At 33.5% G+C, this 25,482-nt stretch overlaps 1 protein-coding gene across 1 annotated transcript; it reads right to left on the reverse strand.

Moving 5' to 3' along the window:
- Positions 1 to 6,233: 6,233 nt before the first annotated feature.
- On the reverse strand, positions 6,234 to 7,169 carry LOC308429028 (olfactory receptor 4C15-like; the record flags this gene model as incomplete). The annotated part of the gene is made up of 1 exon (XM_080927675.1): positions 6,234 to 7,169. One exon carries the CDS (start codon positions 7,167 to 7,169, stop codon positions 6,234 to 6,236), a length of 936 nt encoding a protein of 311 aa, XP_080783801.1.
- Between the last annotated feature and the right edge of the window lie 18,313 nt (positions 7,170 to 25,482).

Raw genomic sequence — 25,482 nt, forward strand, 5'->3', positions numbered from 1 at the left:
CAGTTGCAGAAGACACCATAGAAAACATTGACAGGCCTTCCAGACAAGAGAGAAGGCTGGGTCTCTGCCATCAAGACTCATGTACTGCCTCCAGAAAGCTGAACTCTCAGAACAGAATAGCATCCCAAGTTCTTTTCTACCTGAGCCAAAAGTGAGCCTGAAACACAAGCCCATTGGCTATTCTGAGAGGGAATGCAAGAGTTCTCAGACTGCAGGGAGCATCTTGCTCTCTGGAAAAGTGTCCTTTCCAACACAGAGAGAGAGCCTGATCTCATCAATAATGACTCAGGACCTGCAGGAAGAAAGCTGAGTTCCCAAGATAACCTAAAAAGAGATTTCGAACCTGAGCCAGTGGAGACAGAAGACTCAGAGTTCTGAATCACTATCCTCAAAACTCACTGTCTGCATGCAAAGAGCCTCACACCTAAGAGCAATCTCCCTCTGAGCCCACAGGCCCTCAGACACATGGGAGAGACAAGCACAAGTCAGAGAACACCTATAATCACAGATAACAAGATGGCAAGAAGAAAGCACAAGAACCCAAGCAACAGAAACCAAGAAAAAATGCCAACATCAGAACCCAGAACTCACACCACAGCAAGGATTAAATTTCTCTACACACCAGAAAAACAACATTTAAATTTAAATCACACTTCATGATAATGATGAAGATCTTCGAGAAATGTGTGAATAACTTCATTTAAAAAGTTACAGAAGAACCAGGAGAAATCACTCAAAGAACAATAGGAAAACACAACCAAACAGGTGAAGGAATTGCAAATGAAAATAAAAAAAAATAAAGAAATCACTAAAAGAGAAAACCCCAGAGATAGAAAACCCAAGAAAGTGATCAGAAGTCATAGAAGCAACCATCACCAACAAACTACAAGAGATGGTAGAGAGGATCTCAGGAACAGAAGACAACATAGAAGCCAGAGAGAGAAGATGCAAAAATCAAAATGCTCCTAAACTAAAATGTCCAGGACATCCAGGGCACAATGAAAAGACCAAACCAAAGGATAATAAGTATAGAAAAGTGCAAAAAATATAAACTAAAAGGCACAGTAAATATCTTCAACAAAATAATATAAGAAAACTTCCCTACCCTTAAGAACAAGATGACCATGAACATACAAGAAACCTTCCGAACTCCCAGTCGATTGAACCAGAAAAGAAATTTTTCCTAACACATAATAGTCAAAACACTAAATGTTTAAATCAAAGAAAGAATACTAAAAGCAGTAAAGGGAAAAGGACAAGTAACCTTAAAGGCAGACCAATCAGAATTATACCAGACTTCTCAACAGAGACTATGAAAACTAGAAGATTCTAGATAGACATCATACAGTTCCTAGGAGAACACAAATGCAAGCTGAGGTTACTATATCCATCAAAACTCTCAATTACCATAGATGGAGATACCAAGATAGTCAAGGACAAAAGCAAATTTACACAACATTTGACCATAAATTCTGCCCTACAAAGAATAATAGATGAAAAATGCAACACAAAGAGGGAAATTACACCCTAGGAAAAGAAAGAAAATCATGCAAGAAAACCAATAGAAGAAAAGCACACAAATATAATTCGATCTCTAACAACAAAAATAATATGAAACAATAATCACTATTCCTTAATATCTCTTAACATCAATATACTCAATTCCCCAATTAAAGGATATAAACTATCAGACTGGATATGTAAATAGGATCCAGCATTTTACTGCATACAGAAAACTCATTTCAGAGACAAAGACACTACCTCAGAGTAAAAGGCTGAGAAATAATTTTCCAAGCAAACAAGCTGGAGTAGCCATTGTAACATCGAATAAAATAGATGTTCAACCAAAAGTTATCAAAAAAGATAAGGAAGGACATTTTTTACTCGTCACAGGAAAAAAATATTAAGATAAACTGTCAATCCTGAACATCTATGTTCCAAATACAAGGATGCCCACATTTATAAAAGAAACCATATTAAATCTCAGAGCACATATTGTACTACCCAGTAATAATGGGAGATTTCAACACTCTATTCTCATCAATGGACAAATTATGGAAGCAGAAACTGAACAGAGACCCAGTGAACCTATCAAAGGTTATCAGCCAATTGGAATTAACCGACAGCTACAGAATATTACACCCTAAAGCAAATTAATATACCTTTTTTTCAGTACCTCACAATACCTTCTCCAAAACTAACCACATGGTCAGTCACAAAACAAGCCTCTATGGGTTTAAGATGATTGAAATAGTCACATGCATCCAGTCAGAACATCATGGACTAAGACTGGTCTTTAATAACAGCAGTAAAACCCTCATATACACATGGAAGCTGAACAATGCTTTACTTAATGATGATATGGTCAATAAAGAAATAAAAAAGAAATTAAGGATTTTGTTTAGAATTTAATGAAAATGAAAATACAACTAACCCTAAACCCTGAATTTTTACCTCACACCAGTCAGAATAGCTAAGATCAAAACTCAGATGACATCAGATGCTGGCGGGGATGTAGAGAAAGAGGAACACTCCTCCACTGTTGGTGGAATTGCACGCTAGTGCAACCACTCTAAAACTCAGTATGGTGGTTCCTCAGACAATTGAACATACTACTACCTTAAGATTCAGTTACTCCATTCCTAGGCATATACACCAAAGATGCCCCAACATATAATAAGGACACATGCTCCACCCTGTTCAAAGCAGCCTTATTTATAATAATCAAAAGCTAAAAAGAACCCAGATGTCCTTCAACAGAGGAATAGATAAAGAAAGTATGGTACATTTACATAATAGAATACTACTCATCTATTAAAAACATATGTACTTATTGATATGTGAATTTTCAGCAAAGAGTTTGGAACATTCCTTATACAACTGCAGGCCATATGAAGCTCAATAGAAAGGAAGACCTAAATTTGGGTGTTTCATTTCTACTTATAAAGTGGGACAAAAAAATCAATGGAAGTAAACTTTTGGAAGGACTTGAGAGCAAGAAAAACAGAGATGGGAGGAAAGAGGGAGAGAATCAGGTATGGGAGGAGTTGGACAAGTTGTACAGTTCAGGATTTTGAATAGAGGTCTGTGTCAACGTGGTTGGAGAACTGGTTCTAGCAACCAGAATGTCCCAGATGCCAGAAAAACAAGAACCTCTGATGACCCCACTCGGATGACATTAGTTGACATACCCTACAAAGGGAAGAATCTGTCAAAACCATATTCAGAAGTTAGCTATGCTCCCCTCAGTTGAGGGATGAGACCACCCACTCATCTTCAAATTTTTAACTCATTATTGCTCCTGTGTAAATTATACAGGTACAAAGACTGGAGCAGAAACTGATGGAATGAACATCCATCCTACATATAGAACCCAAACCCAGATACTATTGCTATGCCATGAAGTGCTTGCTGGCAGGAGCCTGATACAGCTGTCTCTTGAGAGGATCTGTCAGATCTAGACCAGTACAGATGTGACCACTCATAGTCAACCATTGGACTGATCCCAGGAATCCCAATGAATGAGTTTTGGAAGGACTGAAGGAGCTGAGGGGGCCTTATCTGGCATCAATGAGAGGAGAAGCTCTAGGTTCTGTGAAGGCTTGATGCCCTAGTGTAAAGGAATGCTAGTGTGGTGAGGCAGGAGTGGGTGGGAGAGTACCTTCATAGAAACAAAGAAGGATGGAATAAGGAATTTACAATGGGGAAACTTGGATAGGGTATGTAATATTTCAGATATTTAAAATATCTGGGCTAATAAATATAAATATGAAAAACTCAAAATTAGAAAGATTGGGAATATTCAGTATTTTTATCTCATTTCTAATTTAAGAAAATATTATTTATGAACTGAACTGTTGTCTTCTTTCAGCTGGAAAGTAGCTCTATATACCCTGCTTCCAGAGATCTACATACATCAGCATTCTCATGTTTACTACTAACAATATATTTCCAAAAAAATTTTGAGTGTAGCCAGCTATGCAGCATTTTGGTATGACTACACAAGTACCCTCCTAGATGCCCACCTTCTGACAGTACTCAGCACAATCCTAGCTCCTTGCTGATATTATATGAACCCTCCCTGAGAACTATATTACCTCCCTGTCTTAGCTCTAGGCTAGACTTTCTCTGGCCTCCTACACTAAGCCTTTTAAGTTTGCCCTGGTTGCTTGCAATGAACCTGCTTTTATACTTGTTTAATTTAGTTTGATCTGACTTACTACATCAGCAGATATACTTTATCTGGGAAGGAAACATAATAGCACAATTCCCATGGCTGTTAGTTTCCAAGCCTGGTACCCACACATCTCATTTCACAGGCCCCATGCACCCTCACATCATAGAGGCATCAGAGTTGGAACTGCTGCTTCCATCTTCCTCTCTGCCATTGCTTTCACACACTGTTCTCCACAGTCCAGTAAAATCATGATTCAACAATCCATAACTTATCAAGCAGATTGAATAGTGTTAAATTTTCAATCCACAATACATCTAAACAGTAAATTCACAGTCAATTAATAAAAATATAAATCACCCATCTAAACAAGATAAAACTGATCTAATTCACCTTGATCTTAACCATCCTTCTCTGCTGCCTCCATCGTGAATATTCCACTTTCTCCTCCTCTTCCACTTTACCAAACTTTATTTTCTCATGCTTTTTACAGTCCAATTATGTATTGCCTTGATATCAACCTAAAATACTATAGTCAAATTTTTTTTCATAGTTTTCTTTCAAATTTTGCTTTAGCAACTTTATTAATCAATCCAACCACTGATGTCAGATGTTCATTCTATAATTCTTGGGGAAAAATGAGCAACTTTGAAAAAAATTTTTTTCAGGGAAAGGACATGAAGAATATACATCTCCTTTGAATCTGATGACAAACACAGATATAAGATGAGCAAATCGCCCTAAAATGTTTATATTTATACATATTGTCTGATATGAACTTTACACTTTACTCAAAATATTGGCTTGATTCATATCTTAATTTTATAAAGTTCCAATTGAAATGTCATACCATGTCATGGATCTGCAGGTTCTTTTACTTTGATGTTTGCCATGTAAAATTGAGGAGAGAAACATAATATGAGTATTTACTAATTTTGTCAATAAAATTCAGTTGTTCTGCCAGTGATACTGAAAAGAAAAGCATGCTATACTAAATCACATTCCTTAAAATTCAATTGAATAACCTTCACATAATTTAACATAACCATAAATATAATTTCAATGTTTCATTAGATTTATGAGAGTAAACTCTTATGATTTTATTTTACAACTTCTGATATTGTCATGTGACATTAGCACCTAATCATTTCATAGTAAATATGTAAAAAACATCTCAAAAGAACAGATGTCTGAAGATCTGTCAATTTCAGCCTTTTCAAAATATTCTACCAATATATGTCAACATAACTAGGTGACAGAAAGAGAAATAGCCTTTTTCAGAAAAAAGCACTCAAATTTGTTATTAAGTACCAAATGTTCAGCCCTGAAAACATACATTAACAACATTATGTGGACTGAGACAGGTATAGGTCAGAATACATATGTATATACATATGTGCAAATAATAACAATTAATGAAAAAAAAACATGACTGTGAAAGCCAGTAAGGAGGTTCTTATAAAAAGGTTTGAAGGGGAAAAGAATGGAGGAGAAATAATGTTCATATTATTGTCTCAAAAATTAAAGAAAACATAAAAAATTTCTTACTTCAAACACTGAATGGCACTCTAAAGAATGATGTAAATTCATTCTATATATTAAGCAAATAATGTGGTAATTACAAACTATGCATTGAATTCTTTATCATTTCATTAGATTTGAAGTGTAGAATTTGTTTATTTATGTTTTTATGAGGATAAATTTTCATGTATGTAGCATATACATGTTTGTATACAGGAAGAGAGAATGGTGTTTGTGCTTTTGCACTTACATACAAATGTGTACAACCACATTGTATATATTCATCTGTTGTGCACTAACTTATTGCTTTGGGAAAAATTCTAAAATGAGCTTTTAAATTTCTCTTTAAGACTAGATTAACTGTTTTCTGCAAATCAGTGATTAAGTTATCTGCACTGAGCCAACACTATGTTAAAAATACCTGGGAGGCCTGGTATCTGATATGAATGCTAGAAATTGCAACTGATATCATCTCTTTATACAATATTAAGTGCTTTTAGGTACCAATTCATTTACACAGAATAGTATTGAATACTTTTTAATATTTGTCAGTAATTACAATCAGTTTCTTCCACATTTTTCTGATGGCATTCTTCATTTCCTTATTCCTGAAAGTATAAACTATAGGATTGAGCAATGGTGTTAACACTGTGGTAAATATAACAGCATTTTTCTCAAAGGAAAATGCAGATATAGGTTGTGCATATGTTAATATGCACGGGACAAAAAACAAAACCACAACAGTAATGTGGGATCCACAGGTAGAAACAGCTTTATATTTCCCTTCAGAACTGTGGGCTCTCAAAGACAACAAGATGATACCGTAAGAGACAAGCAAAATCGACAAGATTATGATGCAGATAGACCCACTGTTTGCAAACACCAAAATGACAAATATGTGTGTGTCAGTACAGGCAAGCTTCAGTAATGGAAACAAGTCGCACATATAGTGATCAATGATATTGGGTCCACAGAAGGGTAATTTCAAGGTGAAGATAATTTGTATGATAGAATGTAAAAAGCCTCCTGCCCAGGACACCATCACAAGATTGCCACAGAACCTCCGGTTCATGATAGAGGAGTAATGAAGGGGTTTGCAAATGGCCACATAGCGGTCAAAAGCCATAGCAGACAGTACAATCACCTCCATCCCAGTAAAAAAGTGGACAGCAAACAGTTGTGTCATGCAGCATTCAAAGGAGATGGTCTTCCTCTCATAGAAGAAGTCTACAATCATCTTGGGGGTGACAGTAGAAGAAGTGCAGGCATCCAGGAAGGACAGGAATATCAAGAAGAAGTACATGGGGGAGCTCAGCAGTGCAGGGCTATAGATGATGGTTACCACAATTAATATATTTCCCCCCACAGTTGCCAGGTAGATCATCAAAAATATAACAAATAATATTTTCTCAACTTGTGAGTTCTGTGAAAGTCCAATAAGAATGAACTCGGTGACACAGCTCTGGTTTTTCATAATTCATAAGACGATGGTGCAAGTGATATGTTCAACTAAAAGCTATAATTATTAAAAAATAAATATTTAATAAATTTTAAAGGATTACTATAAACTACTGGTGTACTGTTATGCAAAATTATCTTGATTTATCTTATTACCACTAAAAACAGAATATTGCAATGTTTATAAAAATATAGATTAATATAGAATTGAAAATAAAAATTAAAAAAATTTAAAAAAAGAAAATAAGAATTAACTTTTTGACAAGATAAAATAGCCATATTTTAAATACCGAGATAAATGAATATACTCCTTTATATTGGTGAGCAACAGAAAAAAATATGTATTTGAACAATCATTTTTATCATTATCTTAGTATTTTTTAAGTGAAATGTTAAAAAAAATTAGAAGCTACATTTAGGTATAAAGAAGAGGTGACAATTTAATAATATTGTCAGATATTGCATGCAATAGTTCAGGATGGGAAATCTTCGTTGACTAATCAGAGCACTGCCTTATCTGGCAATAAGAGAGGTGACAAAAATATTCATTTATGGCTGCACTATGAATTTGTTTACAACTATGAATGATCTTGAAAAATCAAGTTAATCAACCTACGTTCTGATAAATAATAATCTGTCAGTTGTGTGTTCAAAATGTTGTAACTAACTTTTTGTTCATTTTAAGATGGAATCAGAACTTTATAAAATATATCATACTGTTTTCATGAAAGCCAAATGAGATTAGTGAGAATACAAGATATGATAAGCTATTCAGGACTCACTCCTAATCAAAAGTATGTGACACAGCTTATTAATCATACTTTATTTGATCAAAGTTTATAATGAAATTGTTAAGATAAAACAAAGAGTAGATGATTTCTCTGGGATCTTAAAAATTTATGGTGCAAATACCCAGGAGGGCTCCACAAAGACAACTGGGTAAAAACTAAGATTGTTTTTCTCAGTAAAAACAATACAGTAGCATTGTTTTGTTTTTCTGCCATCTCCTTCTGTGTGTAAAGGATAAATAATGCTGTTTATGTACTTGTTTGGAAAAGGTATCTTGATAAAGGCAGCAGAATATATGTTGAAGAATCAAAATTATGAACCAATTAGTAAGACATAGATGCTAGTGGCAGCACATATCTGAAGAAGAAAGATTACTCATTGAAGACAATTTAGGCTCTTGAGTCTTAATTACTTGCTTAACCTTTTATTAATATAATAAAGTTATCTAGAAAATATAATTTTTCAACATATATAATAAGAAATTTATATAAATAACCTATAAAACATGTTCATAACAACCTATCTGACCCTTGATGCAGAAAGTCAAATGAAAATGTCAAATATCACTCATGGTACTTGCCTCATATATTTCATTTACACAAACAGGTTTAATAGTAACAATGTTTTTATAGTGATCATATAAATATTAATTATGGAACCAAAGTATAGAAAGACATATTAATTACTATGAATAAGGAGCCCTAAATAATGACACTCACCAGATAATTTAATTTCAGTTATATATCACTTGATTTGTAGCGACAAAACTGGTTAAGTGTTGTTCATCATATCTATTCACAAAGTAAAATACTTTATTTTGTAGCTGAAAGACATAATGGCATCAATGCATAATACTTTATAATGTTCTTAATAATAGCATAATATAAAGACCATATTCTAAGGAAAAAAAAAAAAACAACACCCACCCTAACTGAAATTTTCTAAAATAAACAAGATTCAATGTTAATTTTAAAATGAAGTTAAATTAGCATTATATTTTGCATTCTATATATGATGCCAATTCATTTCAACCAAAGTGACATTGTCATCTTTCTTTTTTCAAGTTTTTTTAATTGAATGACTTTATTATTAAAAAGCAAAGATAAATGTACAAATTTTAAGCATTTTTGTATAAACATATACAAATATATTTTGTCAGTACTTGGTATTTTTAAAGGTTTGATAGTGTGCACTAAGATCTTACTAGTTACAATGAGCATAAAGTACAAGTAAAACAAGATGTAACCTGGAATTAGTCAAAGTTTTCTGGTTGTGTAAAGACTAAGTATAATGGTTGTTCATTTTCTTTTAATTTTCTTGAACTTCATATAATATGTGAGTTGTTTGTGGGGTGTTCAGAGCTTTCTGGGGTTAGTATCCAATTATAAGTGACTGCATACTATGTCTGGTTTTTTTTGTGTCTGGTGTATCTCACCCAAGATGATATTTTTAGATGCATCCATTTTCTTAAGAATTTCATAAAGTCATAGTTTCTAATAGCTGAGTAGTACTCCACTGTGTAAATATACCACAATTTTTGTATCCATTGCTCTACTGAAGGACATCTGGGTTCTTTCCAGCTTCTGGCTATTATAAATAGGTTTGCTATGAACATTGTAGTGCATGTGCCTTTGTTGTATGTTGGAGCTTCTCTGGGGTATATGCCCAGAAGTGGAATAACTGGGTCTTCAGGTAGTACTATGTCCAATTTTCTGAGGAACCACCAGACAGATTTCCAGAGTGGTTGTACCAGTTTACAACCCCACCAACAGTGGAGTAGTGTTCCTCTTTCTCCGCATCCTTGCCAGCATCTGCTGTCATCTGAATTTTTGATCTTGGTCAATCTGACTGGTGTGAGGTGTAGTCTCAGGATTATTTTCATTTGCATTTCCCTGATAGCTAAGGATGTCGAGCACTTCCTTAGATGCTTCTCAGCCTATCGATATTTATCAACTGAGAACTTTTTGTTTAGCTATGTGTCTTGCTAATAAATCAACTTCCATAACTTGTGTTAAAGCATAGAAAATGAGGAGCACAATGTATTTACATAGTTACCATGACAATGGTTATGATGTTATTTTACTTATGAGATGATAAACATAACATTAAGTTTTTGTACTAATTGAATTTCGTTGCATAAATAATAATTATTTAAAATTGATCTAGATGGGAATAATTATTTGTTTAGATATTACAAATGTTTCTATTTTTCTCTGTCTTGATAAATGAGTATGTGATAAAGCTCTGTGGCCATATTCTGTGAATCAATGCCAGTGAAAATTTAAAGCCTTATGTTTTTTCTTATTTTCATGATTCTATAATGAGACTAAATATGAATTAAGCTCAAAATTAGAAATTGTATAATTTCTGCCATTCGAGTCTATGAAGCATGTGGGAGTGGTAGAGAATCAACATATTTTGTTTACATATATAAAATTATCGTAGGATAAATAAAATGTATTTTGAAAATGGGTTAAAAAACAGCTTGATATTAAAATATCCAGAATTATGGAATGATGTATGACATCTTAAGATCTCTTCTACATTAAAAAAAAAATAAATGAAATACCTTGGTGTGACTCTAACTAAGCAAGTGAAGGACCTGTACGACAAGAACTTCAAACCTCTAAAGAAGGAAATTGAGGAGGATCTCAGAAAATGGAAAGCTCTCTCATGCTCATGGATTGGAAAGATCAACATCTTAAAAATGGCCATCCTACCAAAAGCAATCTACAGATTCAATGCAATCCCCATCAAAATTCCAACCCAGTTCTTCATGGAATTGGAAAGATCAATATGAAAATTCATATGGAATAACAAAAGACCTAGAATAGCGAAATCCATCCTCAACAACAAAAAAACATCTGCTAGAATCACTATCCCTGACCTCAAGGTGTATTACAAGGCAATTGTGCTGAAAACTGCATGGTACTGGTACAGAAATAGGCATGTGGATCAATGGAATAGAATAGAAGATCAAGAAATTAGCCCTCATGTATATGGTCACCTGATTTTTGACAAAGGAGCAGTAAACATTCAATGGAAAAAGGTCAGCCTATTCACCAAATGGTGCTGGTCCAACTGGCACTCAGCATGCAAAAGAATGAAAATAGACCCTTTCTTATCTCCTTGTACAAACTCAAGTGTAAGTGGATCAAAGATCTCCACATTAAACCAGATACACTGAAACTATTAGATTAGAAAGTATGAAAAACCTAGGAACACATAGGCACAGGAGAAAATTTCCTGAACAAAACACCAATGGCTCAAGCTCTAAGGTCGAAGATTAACAAATGGGACTTAATGAGATTGCAAAGTTTGGGTAAGGCTAAGGACATCGTCAAGAAAACAAAACGGCAACCAACAGAATGGGAAAAGATCTTTACCAACACCACATCAGATAGAGACCTAATATCCAAGGTATACAAGGAACTCAAAAAGCTAGACACCAGAGAATCAAATAACCCTATTAAAAAATGGGGTACAGAGCTAAACAAAACGTTTTCAGTTGAGGAACACCGAATGGCTGAGAAACATCTGAGGAAGTGCTCAACATCCTTAGCCATCAGGGAAATGCAAATTAAAACAACCCTGAGATTGCACCTCACACCAGTCAGATTGGCCAAGATCCAAAACTCAGATGACAACAGATGCTGGCAAGGCTGTGGAGAAAAAGGAACACTTCTCTACTGTTGGGGTTGCAAGCTAATACAACCACTCTGGAAATCTGTCTGGCGATACCTCAGAAAATTGGATATAGTACTACCTGAAGACCCAGCTATTCCACTTCTGGGCATATACCCCACAGACACTTTAATACACAACAAAGATATATGCACCACAATGTTCATAGCGGCTCTATTTATAAGAGCCAGAAGCTGGAAAGAACCCAGATGTCCTTCAGAAGATGAATGGATACAAAATTTGTGGTACATATACACAATGGAATACTACTCAGCCACCAGAAACAATGACTTAACCAAATTCTTAAGAAAATGGCTGCATCTAGAGAATATCATCCTGAGTGAGATAACCCAGTCACAAAAGAACAGACATAATATGCAGTCACTGATAGTGGGATGCTAACCCCAGAGGCTTGCACTCCCCTAGAAACAACTCACAGACTGTATGAAGTCCACGAAATAAAGAAAACAAAAAAAATATTTACAAAACAAGAAGACTTTGACTATTTCTATGTTGCATTTTGTTTTGCATGTACTTTATGCTCATTGTAACTAGTAGGTTTTCAATGCATACTGTCAAGCCCTTGAAAAAATCAAGTACTGACTAAAAATATATTCACATAATTTTATGTAAAAATTATTTTAATATCTGAAGAAATTGTAGTGACAAAAATGTATAATTTTCAGCAAAAAATGTTTAAAATCTGTACATTTATCTTTGTTTTGTAAAATAAAATTTGTTTTAAAAAAATTAAATAAAACAACTTTGAATTACTAACAAATGAAACTATAAATACAACATTGATATGCATGTGTCAGAGATGAAGCTTTTAACTAAGTCAGAAGAACAGATAAAATTAAATTTTCATTTGTAAACATTTTAAATGTTCACATATTGTCATATGTACTCTGTAATCTACAAAGCAGCATAAGATTTATAGTCTTTATTTGAAATAAAAAAGCTGTCATTGTTAAAGTAGTTAAAATTAATTATCCAGATAGAAATCAAAATTATCAATAATTTTTAAGTTTATTAAAACACCTGGAGGTCTGCAGACCATTTACCATATTTTCAAGGACCTTACTTAACAAAGTTTTTCACATTGCCTACTTTGATGTGTTATCTTTCCATAATGGTCATGCACTAAGGTCAATATGTATACACATTCAATTACCTTTGGTTTCAATTCATTTTATCATATAGGAACCAATTTATATTCCCTTCACTTTTATAAAGTTCCATGAATTCTTTTCTCTAATAGATTTATACTTGAATTTCTAGAACTATATAGGATGTCACTAACCATCTCCTTGAGTAGTAACTTTGGGAACTTTGTCTTTCTTTACCTATCTGTCCACATAGCCCATTATTTTATCACCAAAGTTAATTGTAGCAAGAGTATATTTGCAGAGTAGAGAAGATCTTTGCTAATATAAAATGTCTGTACAAATTATATATACATATATATGCATAAGCACACATATATATGTAATACATATATGTGCATATATCATAAAGTATGAGCAAAAGGTTGTTGTTATAGGTGGTTATTTTGAAATGTAACTCAAAATAGTTATTACAAATTATAATCATCAATTCAAGTCTTATTAGAAATTATTTCTGTTAAAGTCCATTTTAAAATAGTTTATCTTTTTATCTAAATTTACTAGCTACCCGTAAAAGATACATATCTTGTCTGTGTCTCAATGTGAAGATTTTGCTATAGCTCTTTGAAATATGCTATCCAAAGATAAGTAATCACCCTTTTCCCTCAGTCAGTGTTGACCCTCTAATGCCCTTAAATGTCTTGATTTTCTTATCTTACTATTTTTGAAATATTGGAGAAAACACTTTTTCTGTTCCCTCCCATCTCCTTTCTAATGGATTTCAAAAATGCCTCTTTGATGACTTGGTGAATCAGCTCAACTGGGGAGAGCAATCAACCCAGAACTACCAAGACTAATGCAGTTTAAAACCTCAATTTATCCATTCATCTTCTGAAGGGCATCTGGGTTCTTTCCAGCTTCTAGCTACTATAAATAGAGCTGCTATGAACATTGTGGTGCATATATCTTTGTTGTGTACTAAGGTGTCTCTGGGGTATATGCCCAGAAGTGGAATAGCTGGGTCTTCAGGTAGTATTATGTCCAATTTTCTGAGGTATCGCCAGACTGATTTCTAGGGTAGTTGTATTAGTTTACAACCCCACCAACAGTGGAGAAGTGTTCCTCTTTCTCCGCAGCCTCGCCAGCATCTGTTGTCATCTGAGTTTTGGGATCTTGGCCAATCTGACTGGTGTGAGGTGCATTCTCAGGGTTGTTTTGATTTGCATTTCCCTGATGGCTAAGGATGTCGAGCACTTTCTCAGATATTTCTCAGCCATTCGTTATTCCTCAACTGAGAACGTTTTGTTTAGTTCTGTACCCCATTTTTAATAGGGTTATTTGATTCTCTGGTGTCTAGCTTTTTGAGTTCTTTGTATACCTTAGATATTAGGCCTCTATCTGACTATTCATATAGATTTATGTAAAAATTATTTTAAAATCTGAAAAAAAAAGTACTGACAAAAATGTATTGTATAATTTTACACAAAAATGCTTGAAATCTGTACATTTATCCTTGTTTTGTAAAATAAAGATGTTAAAAAAAAAACCTCAATTTAGATTTTTCTGACAGGTTCTAAGGCAAAAATTTAACACTTAAGGGAACTTAAGTAGAAATAAATCACAGTGAAGTTCCTTCATTCTGTAACATAGGTGAATTTGAACATAATTTTCTTTCTTGTGACATATTTTGTGTTAAGTTGTGGATAAATCATTTATAGTTTTAATATTGATATTCAATATTATATACAGTTTAACAGCACTTCAGTTTTCCATAACTCTAAATCAGTATTCTTCACAAAACCTTAAAGCATCCTAGTTTTGTACCTGAATGGTGAATATTTTTATACATAAATAATGAAATCACGATCTGAAGACTTCATGGGCACTTGAGCAGTTATTACTTCTAAATGCTATTTTCTAGCCTGTATATATATATATATATATATATATATATATAGATAGATAGATAGATAGATAGATAGATAGATAGATATAGATATAGATATAGATATAGATATAGATATATATAGATATATATCATTTTATAGAGTTCTATATTCTCTGATTTTCATAACAACATCCTCCATTTAAAATAATGAATCTGATCATTAGAGATTATAAATGTCTTAAAAACACACTTATAAATTGCAATGTCAGTGTTTGGGTTACATACACAGTAACTTGACCACAGTACTAAAACTATAAATTATTTTACCACAGTGAAATCATGTCTGAAATTATAAAAGTTTACCTTATATGTCTAAAGCATAAGTAGGTTGTATTAAAAACCTGAATACAACCATGCTCTGTTTTCTGAAAAGTACAGGCTGTTCTCTTGTGACCAAAGACTGTATACAGTGCTTTCTTCCACTTGTAAAAAAGAGTAGATCTCCCAGAGTAGAAGAATGTTACTAATGCTTCTCTCCAATTTTATTCAGTGCATCATGTTTTAATCATACAAAAAAAAAAAACCAAAAAAGTTCCATTTTAATAGCAAATGCAATTTAATGTGGGTTTCTACAGAAGAGATTCACTTGTGAGACCTATTCTTTGCTCCCTGAGGTCTTGTAAGCCTTATGGTCCCAGGAGTATACTTTTTTACTTGATTAAATGTTGTAATACTTCAAATCTCATCCAAAGTCAAGTTAAAAATATTGGAGTGGAAATGATTCTATTTGGTGATTTTTGATGAGATATCACTCTCAGGAATAAAACACTTATAATGAGTGGAAAGTGGTATCTCTGTGCAGATTTTAAGTACAATGCCTATGTAATAACAGAAACAAGCACTGTTTTTTGTCATGAAGAACACTATTAATTATTATATAAGAATAATTTGAATGGTTAGTAAAATACTAACAAATACTGTATCCATTAGTAGATATATTAATTTCCTCTAAGATTATTTATTGACTTATTGACAATTTCACAAACATATACAATATGTTATGATTCATATTGTCCAATCATTATCTTCTCTTGCTTTCTTTCAATCCTTGTCACTCCCTCTTTTCAACTGCATTAATAGCTATCGTTTCTGACTCTGGCTGTAGGAGTGCTTGGATAAATATGGGCATGGAATTATTTACTGGAGTTTGTTCAATTTCACATGTCTAAAGAAAATAATACCCCTTTCAACCAATCTTTAATTGTCAATATCTTCTCAAAAAAAGAAAAAAAATCATGAGTCCATTCGGTATTCATGATTGAACGTTACAAAATTAGTTCTATTGCCACTATTATGGAGGTATCAATATGTACTGCATCTTTGTGATTCCAGTTTCATTATCATATATAGAACACACAATCTCGTGAATTCTATCACTTTTCACTCATTCTTTCTTTCTTGAAAAGAAAGAAATAAAATTCTTTTTTATTGAAAAACTTTATTTTAAAAAATAAAGATAAATGTACAAATATTAAGTATATTGCATAAAAGTATACAAATATATTTTTGTCATTGCTTGGCTTTTTTTAAGGCTTGATAGTATGCATTAAGATCTTATTAGTTACAATGAGCAAAAACTACAAGTAAAACAGAATGTAAACTGAAATTAGTCAAAGTTATCTTGGTGTGTAAAGATTAAGCATAATGTTTTTTTCTTTTTTCTTTTATCTTGAACTCCACACAGTCTGTGAGTTGTTTCTGGGGTGTTCAGAGCTTTCCAGGGTTAGTATCCAATTATCAGTGACTGCATATAAGTTTGTTCTTTTGTGACTGCGTTATCTCACTCACAATGATATTCTCTAGATGCATCCATTTTTTAAGAATTTCATAAAGTAATAGTTTTTTATAGCTGAGTAGTACTCCATTTTGTAAATGTACCACAATTTTTGTATCCATTCATCTACTGAAGGACATCTGGGTTCTTTCCAGATTCTAGCTATTATAAATAGAGCTGCTATGAACATTGTGGTTCATGTGACTATGTTCTATGTTGAAGCAACTCTGGGGTAAATGCCCAGAAGTAGAATAAATGGGTCGTCAGGTGGTACTATGGCCAGTTTTCTGAGGTATCGCCAGACTGATTTCCAGAGTGGTTGTATCAGTTTATAACCCCACAAACAGTGAAGAAGTGTTCTATTTCTCCACATCCTTGCCAGCATCTGCTGTCATCTGAATTTTTTATCATGGCCAATATGACTGGTGTGAGGTGGAATCTCAGGGTTATTTTGATTTGTATTTCCCTAATGGCTAATGATGTTGAGCACCTCCTTAGAGAATTCTCAGCCATTCGATATTCCTCAATTTTGAAAGTTTTGTCTAGCTCTATACCCCATTTTTTAATAAAGTTGTTTGATTTTCTGGTGTCTAGCTTCTCGAGTTCCTTGTATACTTTGGATATTAGTCCTCTGTGTGATGTGGGGTTGGTAAAGAAAGATCGTTTCTCATTCTGTTGGCTGTTGTTTTGTATTCTTGACTGTGTGCTTAGCCTTGCAGAAATTTTGCAATCTCATTAACTCTCAAATGTCAAACTTTGACCTTAGAGCATGAGCCAGTGGTGTTCTGTTCAGGATATTTTCTCCTGTGCCTAGTTGTTCTAAGGATTTCCCTACTTTCTCATATAATAGTTTCAATGTACCTGATTTAATGTGGAGATCTTTGATCCACTAGCACTTGAGCTATGTACAAGGAGATAAGAAAGGGTCTATTTTCATTCTTCTGCATGCTTTGTGCAAGTTGTACCAATACCATTTGTTGAATAGGATGTCCTTTTTCCATTGAATGTTTATTGCTCCTTTGTAAAAAATCAGGTGAACATATATGTGAGGACTTATTGCTGGATCTTCAATTATATTTTATTGATCCACGTGACTATTTCAGTTCCAATACCATGTAGTTTTTAGCACAATTGCTTTGTAATATAGCTTAAGGTAAGGGATAGTGATTCCTGCAGATGTTTTCTTCTTGTTGAGGATGGATTTTGCTATTCTAGGTCTTTTGTTATTCCAGATGAAAATACACATGGCTCTTTCCAACTCAATGAAGAATTAAGTTGCTATTTTGATGGGGATTGCATTGAATCTGTAGATTACTTTTGGTAAGATGGACATTTTTACAATGTTGATCCTTCCAATCCATGAGCATGGGGGATCTTTCCATTTTCTGAGATCTTCTTCCATTTCCTTCTTTAGAGGTTTTAAGTTCTTGTCATACAGATTCTTCACTTGCTTAGTTAGAGTCAAACCAAGGTTTTTAATATTTTTTTTTGTGACATTATGAAGTATATCTTTTACCTAATTACATTTTCCACATGTTTGTCCTTTGAGTAGAGGAAGGCTACTGATTTGTTTGAGTTAATTTTATATCCAGCCAATTTGCTGAACTTGTTTATCAGCTGTAGTAATTCTCTGGTGGAATTTGTGGCGTCACTCAAGCACACTATCCTGTCATCAGCAAACAGTGATATTTTTACTTCTTTTTTTCCTATTTGTATCCCTTTGATTTCAATTTGCTCTCTAATTGCTCTGTCCAGGACATCTAGTTCTATGATGAATAGGTAGGTGGAGAGTGGACAGCCTTGTTGAGTCCCTGATTCTAGTGAAATTGCTTCAAGTTTCTCACCATTAAGTTTGATGTTGGCTGTTGGTTTTCTGTATATTGCTTTTATTATGTATAGATATGGGCCTTGGATTCCTGTTCTTTCTAAGACTTTTAACATGAAGAGGAGTTGAATTTTACCAATTGCTTTTTGAAGATCTAGTGAGATATCCATGTAGTTTTTTCTTTGAGTTTATTTATATGGTGGATTATATTGATGGGTTTCCCTATATTAAACTATCCCTGCATCCCAGGGATTAAGCCTACTTCATCATGTTAAATGATAATTTTATATGTTCTTGGATTCGGATTGCAAGGCTTTTACTGAATATTTTTGCATCAATGTTCATAAGTGAGATTGGTCTGAATTTCTCTTTCCTGTTAGGGTCTTTGTGTGGTTTAGGAATGAGGGTTATTGTAGCATCAAAAAATGAGTTAGTGTTCCATCTGATTCTATTTTGTGGAATAGTTTGAAGAGTATTGGTATTAGGTCATCAATGAATGTCTGATACAATTCTGCACTCAACCCATCTGGACCTGGGCATTTTTTGGTTGAGAGAATTTAATGACTGCTTCTATTTCTCTAGGTGTTATGGGATTATTTAGATGGTTTATCTGGTTCTGGTTTAACTTTAATATCTGGTATCTGTCTAGGAATTCATGTATTTCCTCCAGATTTTCCAGCTTTGTTGAGTATAGGCCTTTGTAATAGACTCTGATGATTTCTTGAATTTCCTCTTGTTTAGTTGTTATTTTTAATTTCTTTTCTGATTTTTAAATTTGGATACTCTCTCTTTTCTTTCTAGTTAGTCTGGCTAAGGGTTTATCAACCTTGTTAATTTTATCAAAGAACCAGCTCTTGATTTTGTTGATTCTTTGAATTGTTCTTTTTGTTTCTCTTTGGTCTATTTCTGCCCTAATTTTATTTCTTGCCATCTACTCCTCTTAGGTGTATCTGCTTCCTTTTGTTCTAAAACTTTCAGCTGTGTTGACAAATTTCTGGTGTATGCTTTCTCCAGTTTCTTTTTGGAAGCACTCAGTGCTATGGGTTTTCCTCTCAGGACTGCTTTCTTTGCATCTCATAGGTTTGGGTATGCTGTGTTTTCATTTTCATCGAATTCTAGAAAATCCTTAATTTATCTCTTTATTTCTTCTTTGACCCTGCTACAGTTTAATAGAGCATTGTTTAGTTTCCATGTGTATATGGGCATTTGTTTTCTTTGTTGTTATTAAAGACCAGCCTTAGACCATGGTGATCAGAAAGGATGCATGGGAGTGTTTCAATCTCCTTATATCTATTGAGGCTCCTTTCGTGACCAAGTATATGGTCAGTTTTGGAGAAGGTGCCATGAGGTGCTGAGAAGAAAGTGCATTTTTTTGTTTTAGAATGATATGTTCTATATTTTCTAGATATAATATGTTCTATAATAGATATCTATTATTTCCAGTTGGTTCATAACCTCTGCTAGTTTGACTGTATCCTTGTTCAGTTTTTGTTTCCATGATCTGTCCATTGGTGAGAGTGGGGTATTGAGGTCCCCCACTATTATTGTGTGTGGTGCAATATATTTTTTGACCTTTAGTAAGGTTTCTTTTATGAATATCTATGCTTTTGTATTTGTAGCATGTATGTTAAGGATTGAGAGTTTCTCCTGAAAAATTTCCCCTGTAATGTGTAAAAAGTTTCCATCTTTATATTTTTTGAATATTTTCAGTTGAAGATCTATTTTATTCGATATTACAATGGCCACTCCAGCTTGCTTTGTGGGGCCCTTTGCTTGCTCTTTTCCCAACCTTTTACTCTGAGATAGTGTCTGTCTTTGAGTATGAGATGAGTTTCCTGTGTGCAGCAAAATGCTCTGATTTGTTTATGTATCCAGTCTGATAGCCTATATCTTTTTATTGGGGAGTTGAGTCCATTTATATTAACAGATATCAAGGAATAGTGGTTGCTGTTTCCTGCTATTTTTGTTTTGGGAGTTGAATTGTGCCAGTATGTCTTTCTTCCTTTGGTTTTCTTCCTTAGGAATTTTCGTGTTATAATTAGGATGTAGTTCCACTCTTTGTATTGTGTATTCCCTATAATTCGTGGAAGTTCTGTCTTTCTGGTCAGATATTGCATAAAATTAGTTTTGTCTTCAAATATCTTAGTCTCTTCATCTGTGGTGATTGAGAGTTTTTCTGGGTATAGCAGCTTGGGTTGACATTTCTGCTCTCTTAGGGTCTGCATGATGTCTGTCCAGGCTCTTCTATCTTTCATAGTCTCTGTTGAGAAGTCGGGTATGAAACTGATTGGTCTGCCTTTATATGTTACATGACCTTTTTCCCTTACTGCTTTTAGTACTTTTTCTTTGCTTTGGGCAGTTGGCTTTTTGACTACTATGTGTCAGGTGGAATTTCTTTTTCTGGGCCAACCTTTTTGGAATTCTATAGGCTTGTTTTATGCTCATGGTCATCTCATTCTTAAGGGTAGGGAAATTTTCTTCTACAATTTTGTTGAAGATATTTACTGTGCCTCTTAGTTCATATTCTTTACCCTCTTCTATTCCTTTCATTCTTAGGTTTGGTCTTCTCATTGTGTCCTGGATCTCCTGGACATTTTGGTTTAGGAGCTTTTTGGCTTTTGCATCTTCTCTGACTATTTTGTCTATATTTTCAATGTTGTCTTCAACCCTCGAGATTCTCTCTTCCATCACTTGTAGTCTGTTGGAAATGCTTGCATCTGTGACTCCTGATTTCTTTTTTAGGTTTTCTACCTCTAGTGTTGTCTCTTTTAGTGTTTTCTCTATTGTGTCCATTTTGTTTTAAATTCCTTCTTCCATTCCTTCATTTCTTTGGTTCTGTTTTCCTCTGGTTCTTTCAGTTCCTTGACTGTTTTTTCTGTTTACTCTTTAAATGCTTCTAATTCTTTACGGTTTTGCTTACTTTCTTGTTTATATATCTCTATCATCATCTTGAGGTAAGATTTCAGGTCCTACTCTTCTTTTTATGGAATGTTTGGCTTTGGGCTTTTTGCTGTGATGTGAGAGCTGGGTTCTGGTGTTACCATGTTGTTTTGATTTCCCTGGTGTAAGTTCTTTCTCTTTCCTCTTGCTATCTTTTTGTCTGTGTTTATATGTGTTCTTGTTGTCAGTGATTGTTTCTCGCCTCTCCCTTGTACCTTGCCTGTGTCCCTAGATATTTGCGTGTTCCTGGTGGAAGATGGCCTGAGCTCCTGTTCTTCAAGCACGGGCTGCCGACTGTAAACACTCAACAACGAAGCAGGTTTTCTGGTCCTCTGAATCAGTCGGGGTGGGCACACACTGTCTGCGTGCTTGGCAGAGAACTCTCTGTTCCCTGGCTACTCAAAATGCCTTCTCACCAGGCCTGTGTCCCTTGATCTCCATTGTTCCTGGTGGTGGATGGTCTGAGCACCCGTTCTGCACTCACAGTCCTCTGGTTGGGAAAAGCCCAATGCCAGGTTACTGAACTAAGAAGGGGAAGGGCGCACTTTCTGCGTGCTCAGCAGAGATCTCTCTACAGAGATCTCTCTGTACCTAGGATAGTCAGAACACCTTCTCACCAGGCATCTGTTACCTGATCGCTGCTGTTTCTGTTGGTGGATGTTCTGAGCGCCCGTTCTGCCAAGAAATAAAATTGTTTTAGAAAGAATTTTAAAATTATTTCTAAATCTTGGAGGAATGTAAATTAGCTGTGCCATTTAGGACTGACCATTGAACAGCTACTTGTTATAAATAGTTAGGCATTAATGCACTAAATGACCTTTGGTATTGAAGAAATAATTGATTTTCTTTGGATAAAAACATTTCTCCCCTTCTCATTCATTACTTCTTAGTTGGCTACAGTTCTTTCAGATGGTTGGAAGGGAAAGTGTAAATGACATAAATATTTTATAATCTCAAAGCATAAAAAATAGTTCTATAAAAATTGTTTCATAAAGAAGCTGCAATAATTAAAACTAAGAAGTACACTGTTCTGAATAACTAATCATGAATATATAGAAAAGTGACATAATGTCTATTTAATAAAACAACAGTAATAGTTCCTCCCCTAGCACCTGTGACTTCCTTTTTCATAGGCTTTTGACCATATTTATAGTACAAGGTATGTTTTCCTTTCTATTGATCATACATCAAGTTTAGTCTGAAAGTGATTATACCTAAAACAACCATAACACTACTGCACCAATGAATGTATTTTACATAATTTGTCAATATTCCATAATGTTGTGCCCTTGCCTTACTAAGAAAAAAAAGCAGGTTGTTAATGAGATTTTTTTTATTTGTTTTATGTAAGTACACTGTACAGTGTCATTATCTTTTTTTAAAACGACTTTATTTTACAAAACAAAGATAAATGTACAGATTTTAAACATTTTTTGCTTAAAATTATACATTTTTGTCAGTACTGTTTTTTCAGACATTAAAATAATTTTTACATAAAACCATGTGAATATATTTTTTTAGTCAGTACTTGATTTTTTTCAAGGGCTTAACAGGTTTTTTTTTCACCAACTGACTAAATAGAATCATCTAGAACTAAGAACACTATCCATCAGAGATAAATATACTAATTTATTATTTAATTTTTTTGCTTTATGTACATTGGGGTTTTGCCTGAATGTATGTCTCTGAAAAGGGTGTCAGATTCCCTAGAATAAGTGATAAAGATAGTTGTGAGCTGCCATATAAATGCTGGTAATAAAAATTGGTTCACAGATAGTGTTTTTAACTGCTGAGCTATCTTTCCATAAGTGCTAATGAAATTAAAAGCATGTTACAAATGTCCTATATGTATTTGCACAAGTAAATGTTCTAATATAAAAGGAAATAATTAGTTTATATCAAGAAACAATAGTTTAAAAGCCACAGCAAAAGTCAAATGAGTAGACAAAATTTTTCAGCTCCTTGTATTCTGACATCTAGGATATCTGATATCTAAAGTTATTAGTTAGCCCCTCTACTCTAGAACTTCTATTTTATAATGCAAGCAACCTTTCTCATGACCCTACATCATTCCTTACATAGAAACTCCATCTGCTGTGTTTCACTGTGTGCCATCTTCAACAGCCTTATGTCATCATTGCCATCAAGGTTTTACCTTCAGAAACTCAGGCACTTCTTGTAAAGTCCTCATACCATTATTTTTCATTGTGTCTCATTTTGTTGTAGTTTTGTTTTCATTGATTTCTAGATCTTGACAATGATTTCAGAATAAATATATTACAAAATTAAATATTAAAAAAAATAGAAAATCATTAAAGATGAGATATTTTGATGAATATACTAATGAACCATAGTTGCCATGATTTAATCAAAGGTGAACTATCAATTTGTATATGCCCAAATATTCTTTACAATATTAAAAACTCTAAATAATTAGAAATATTAGAATTTCTAATTAAAATATTAGAAAAAAAGTAATAGTAAATAGAATTTGGGAAGTTGAAACATAAGAAAAGGATTCATCTGTCTTTAGGCTATTCTTATGTAGAAGTGTGGACTTTATAAAGTTTTTTGAAGGTTTGTTTACAAGATTCTAGAATTTGTAACTGATAATACTTACATTCACAAAATCTGAGTGTGAATTTTGTTCTATCTAATGCAACAATTTTCACAGTAAAAACAATATATACATTTACCAAATTTTATTTTAGCAACTGTAAATTATAAATATTTTATTTAATAGCTGAATACTAAAAATTTTATTGTAATTACTCCTCCAATTTTGTCATCTAAAATGAACTTTTTGAACCTGAGAAAAAAACATTTAACTTTTATCTGCCCCATAAGTAACCATTGAAAGCAAGTCTTTCTAAACATTCTATATAGGATAAATGGATGTCTACTTCTATTGCCACATGCTTATATTCCTAACACAGAAGGCCAAAGACAATTGTGACATCAAAATTAACAAGTGCTACACTTGAAGGGACTTTATTGTAAATCAACACAGACAACAAACAGAAAATATTAAATTGGTCACACTGAGCAAACCATACATATATAAAAAAATTAAGAATTTTCAAGATTTTTGTGCTGGAGAGAGAATACACTAGCAACTTGACAGCAGAGTGGAAAGCTCTAGAACAAAAATAAGCAGATACACCCAAGAGGAGTAGACTGCAGAAAATAATCAAACTCAGAAGGAAATCAATCAACCAAGTAGAAAAAAAAAAAAAAAAAAAAAAAAAAAAAAAAAAAAAAACTATTCAAAGAATCAAAAAAAAAAAAAAAAAAAAAAAAAAAAAACAGGATCTAGTTCTTTGAGTAAATCAACAGGATTGACAAACCCTTAGCCAGACAAACTAGAAGAGGCAGAAAGAGAATCTAAATTAACAAAATCAAAAATGAAAGGGGAGACAAAAACAGAAACTGAGAAAATTAAAATTCATCGGATCCCACTACAAAAGCCTATACTCAAAAAAATTCCGCAATAAAAACACATATGCTATCAGACTGAATACATAAACAAAATCCAGCATTTTTCTGCATACAGGATACTTGTCTCAGACACAAAGACAGAGACTATATCAGAGTAAAAAGTTGGAAAAAAAACTTCCAAGCAAACGGCCCCAAGAAACAAGCTGGAGTGGCCATTCTAATACCAAATAAAGTAGATTTTCAACCAAAGTTTTCAAAAAAAATAAGAAAGGACACTTTTTACTCATTACAGGAAAAATTTATCAGGAGAAACTCTCAATCTTTAACATATATGCTACAAATACAAGAGCACCCATGTTCATAAAAGAAACCCCACTAAAGCTCAAAAAATACACTGTACCACAAACAATAATACTGGGAGGATTCAATACCCCACTCTCATTGAGGGAGAAATCATGGAAGCAGAAACAGAACAAGGATACAGTGAAACTAGCAGAGCTTATGAGCCAATTTGAATTAATAGACATCTACAGAACATTTCACCTTAAACCAAAAGAATACACATTCTTCTCAGCACCTCAGGGCACCTTCTCCAAAATTGACCATATAATTGGTTACAAAACAAGCCTCAATAGATAAAAGAAAATTGAAATAATCCCATGAATCCTATCACATCACCATGGACTAAGGCTGGTCATTAATAACAACAAAGAAAAAAAAAGCTTATCTAAACATCGAGAGTGAACAATGCTCTGTTAAAAAATAGCATGTTCAAAGAAGAAATAAGAAAAGAAATTAAGGATTTTCTAGAATTTAATGAAAATT

The sequence above is a fragment of the Micromys minutus genome, assembly GCF_963924665.1.
Source record: "Micromys minutus genome assembly, chromosome: 13".
Taxonomy (NCBI): domain Eukaryota; kingdom Metazoa; phylum Chordata; class Mammalia; order Rodentia; family Muridae; genus Micromys; species Micromys minutus.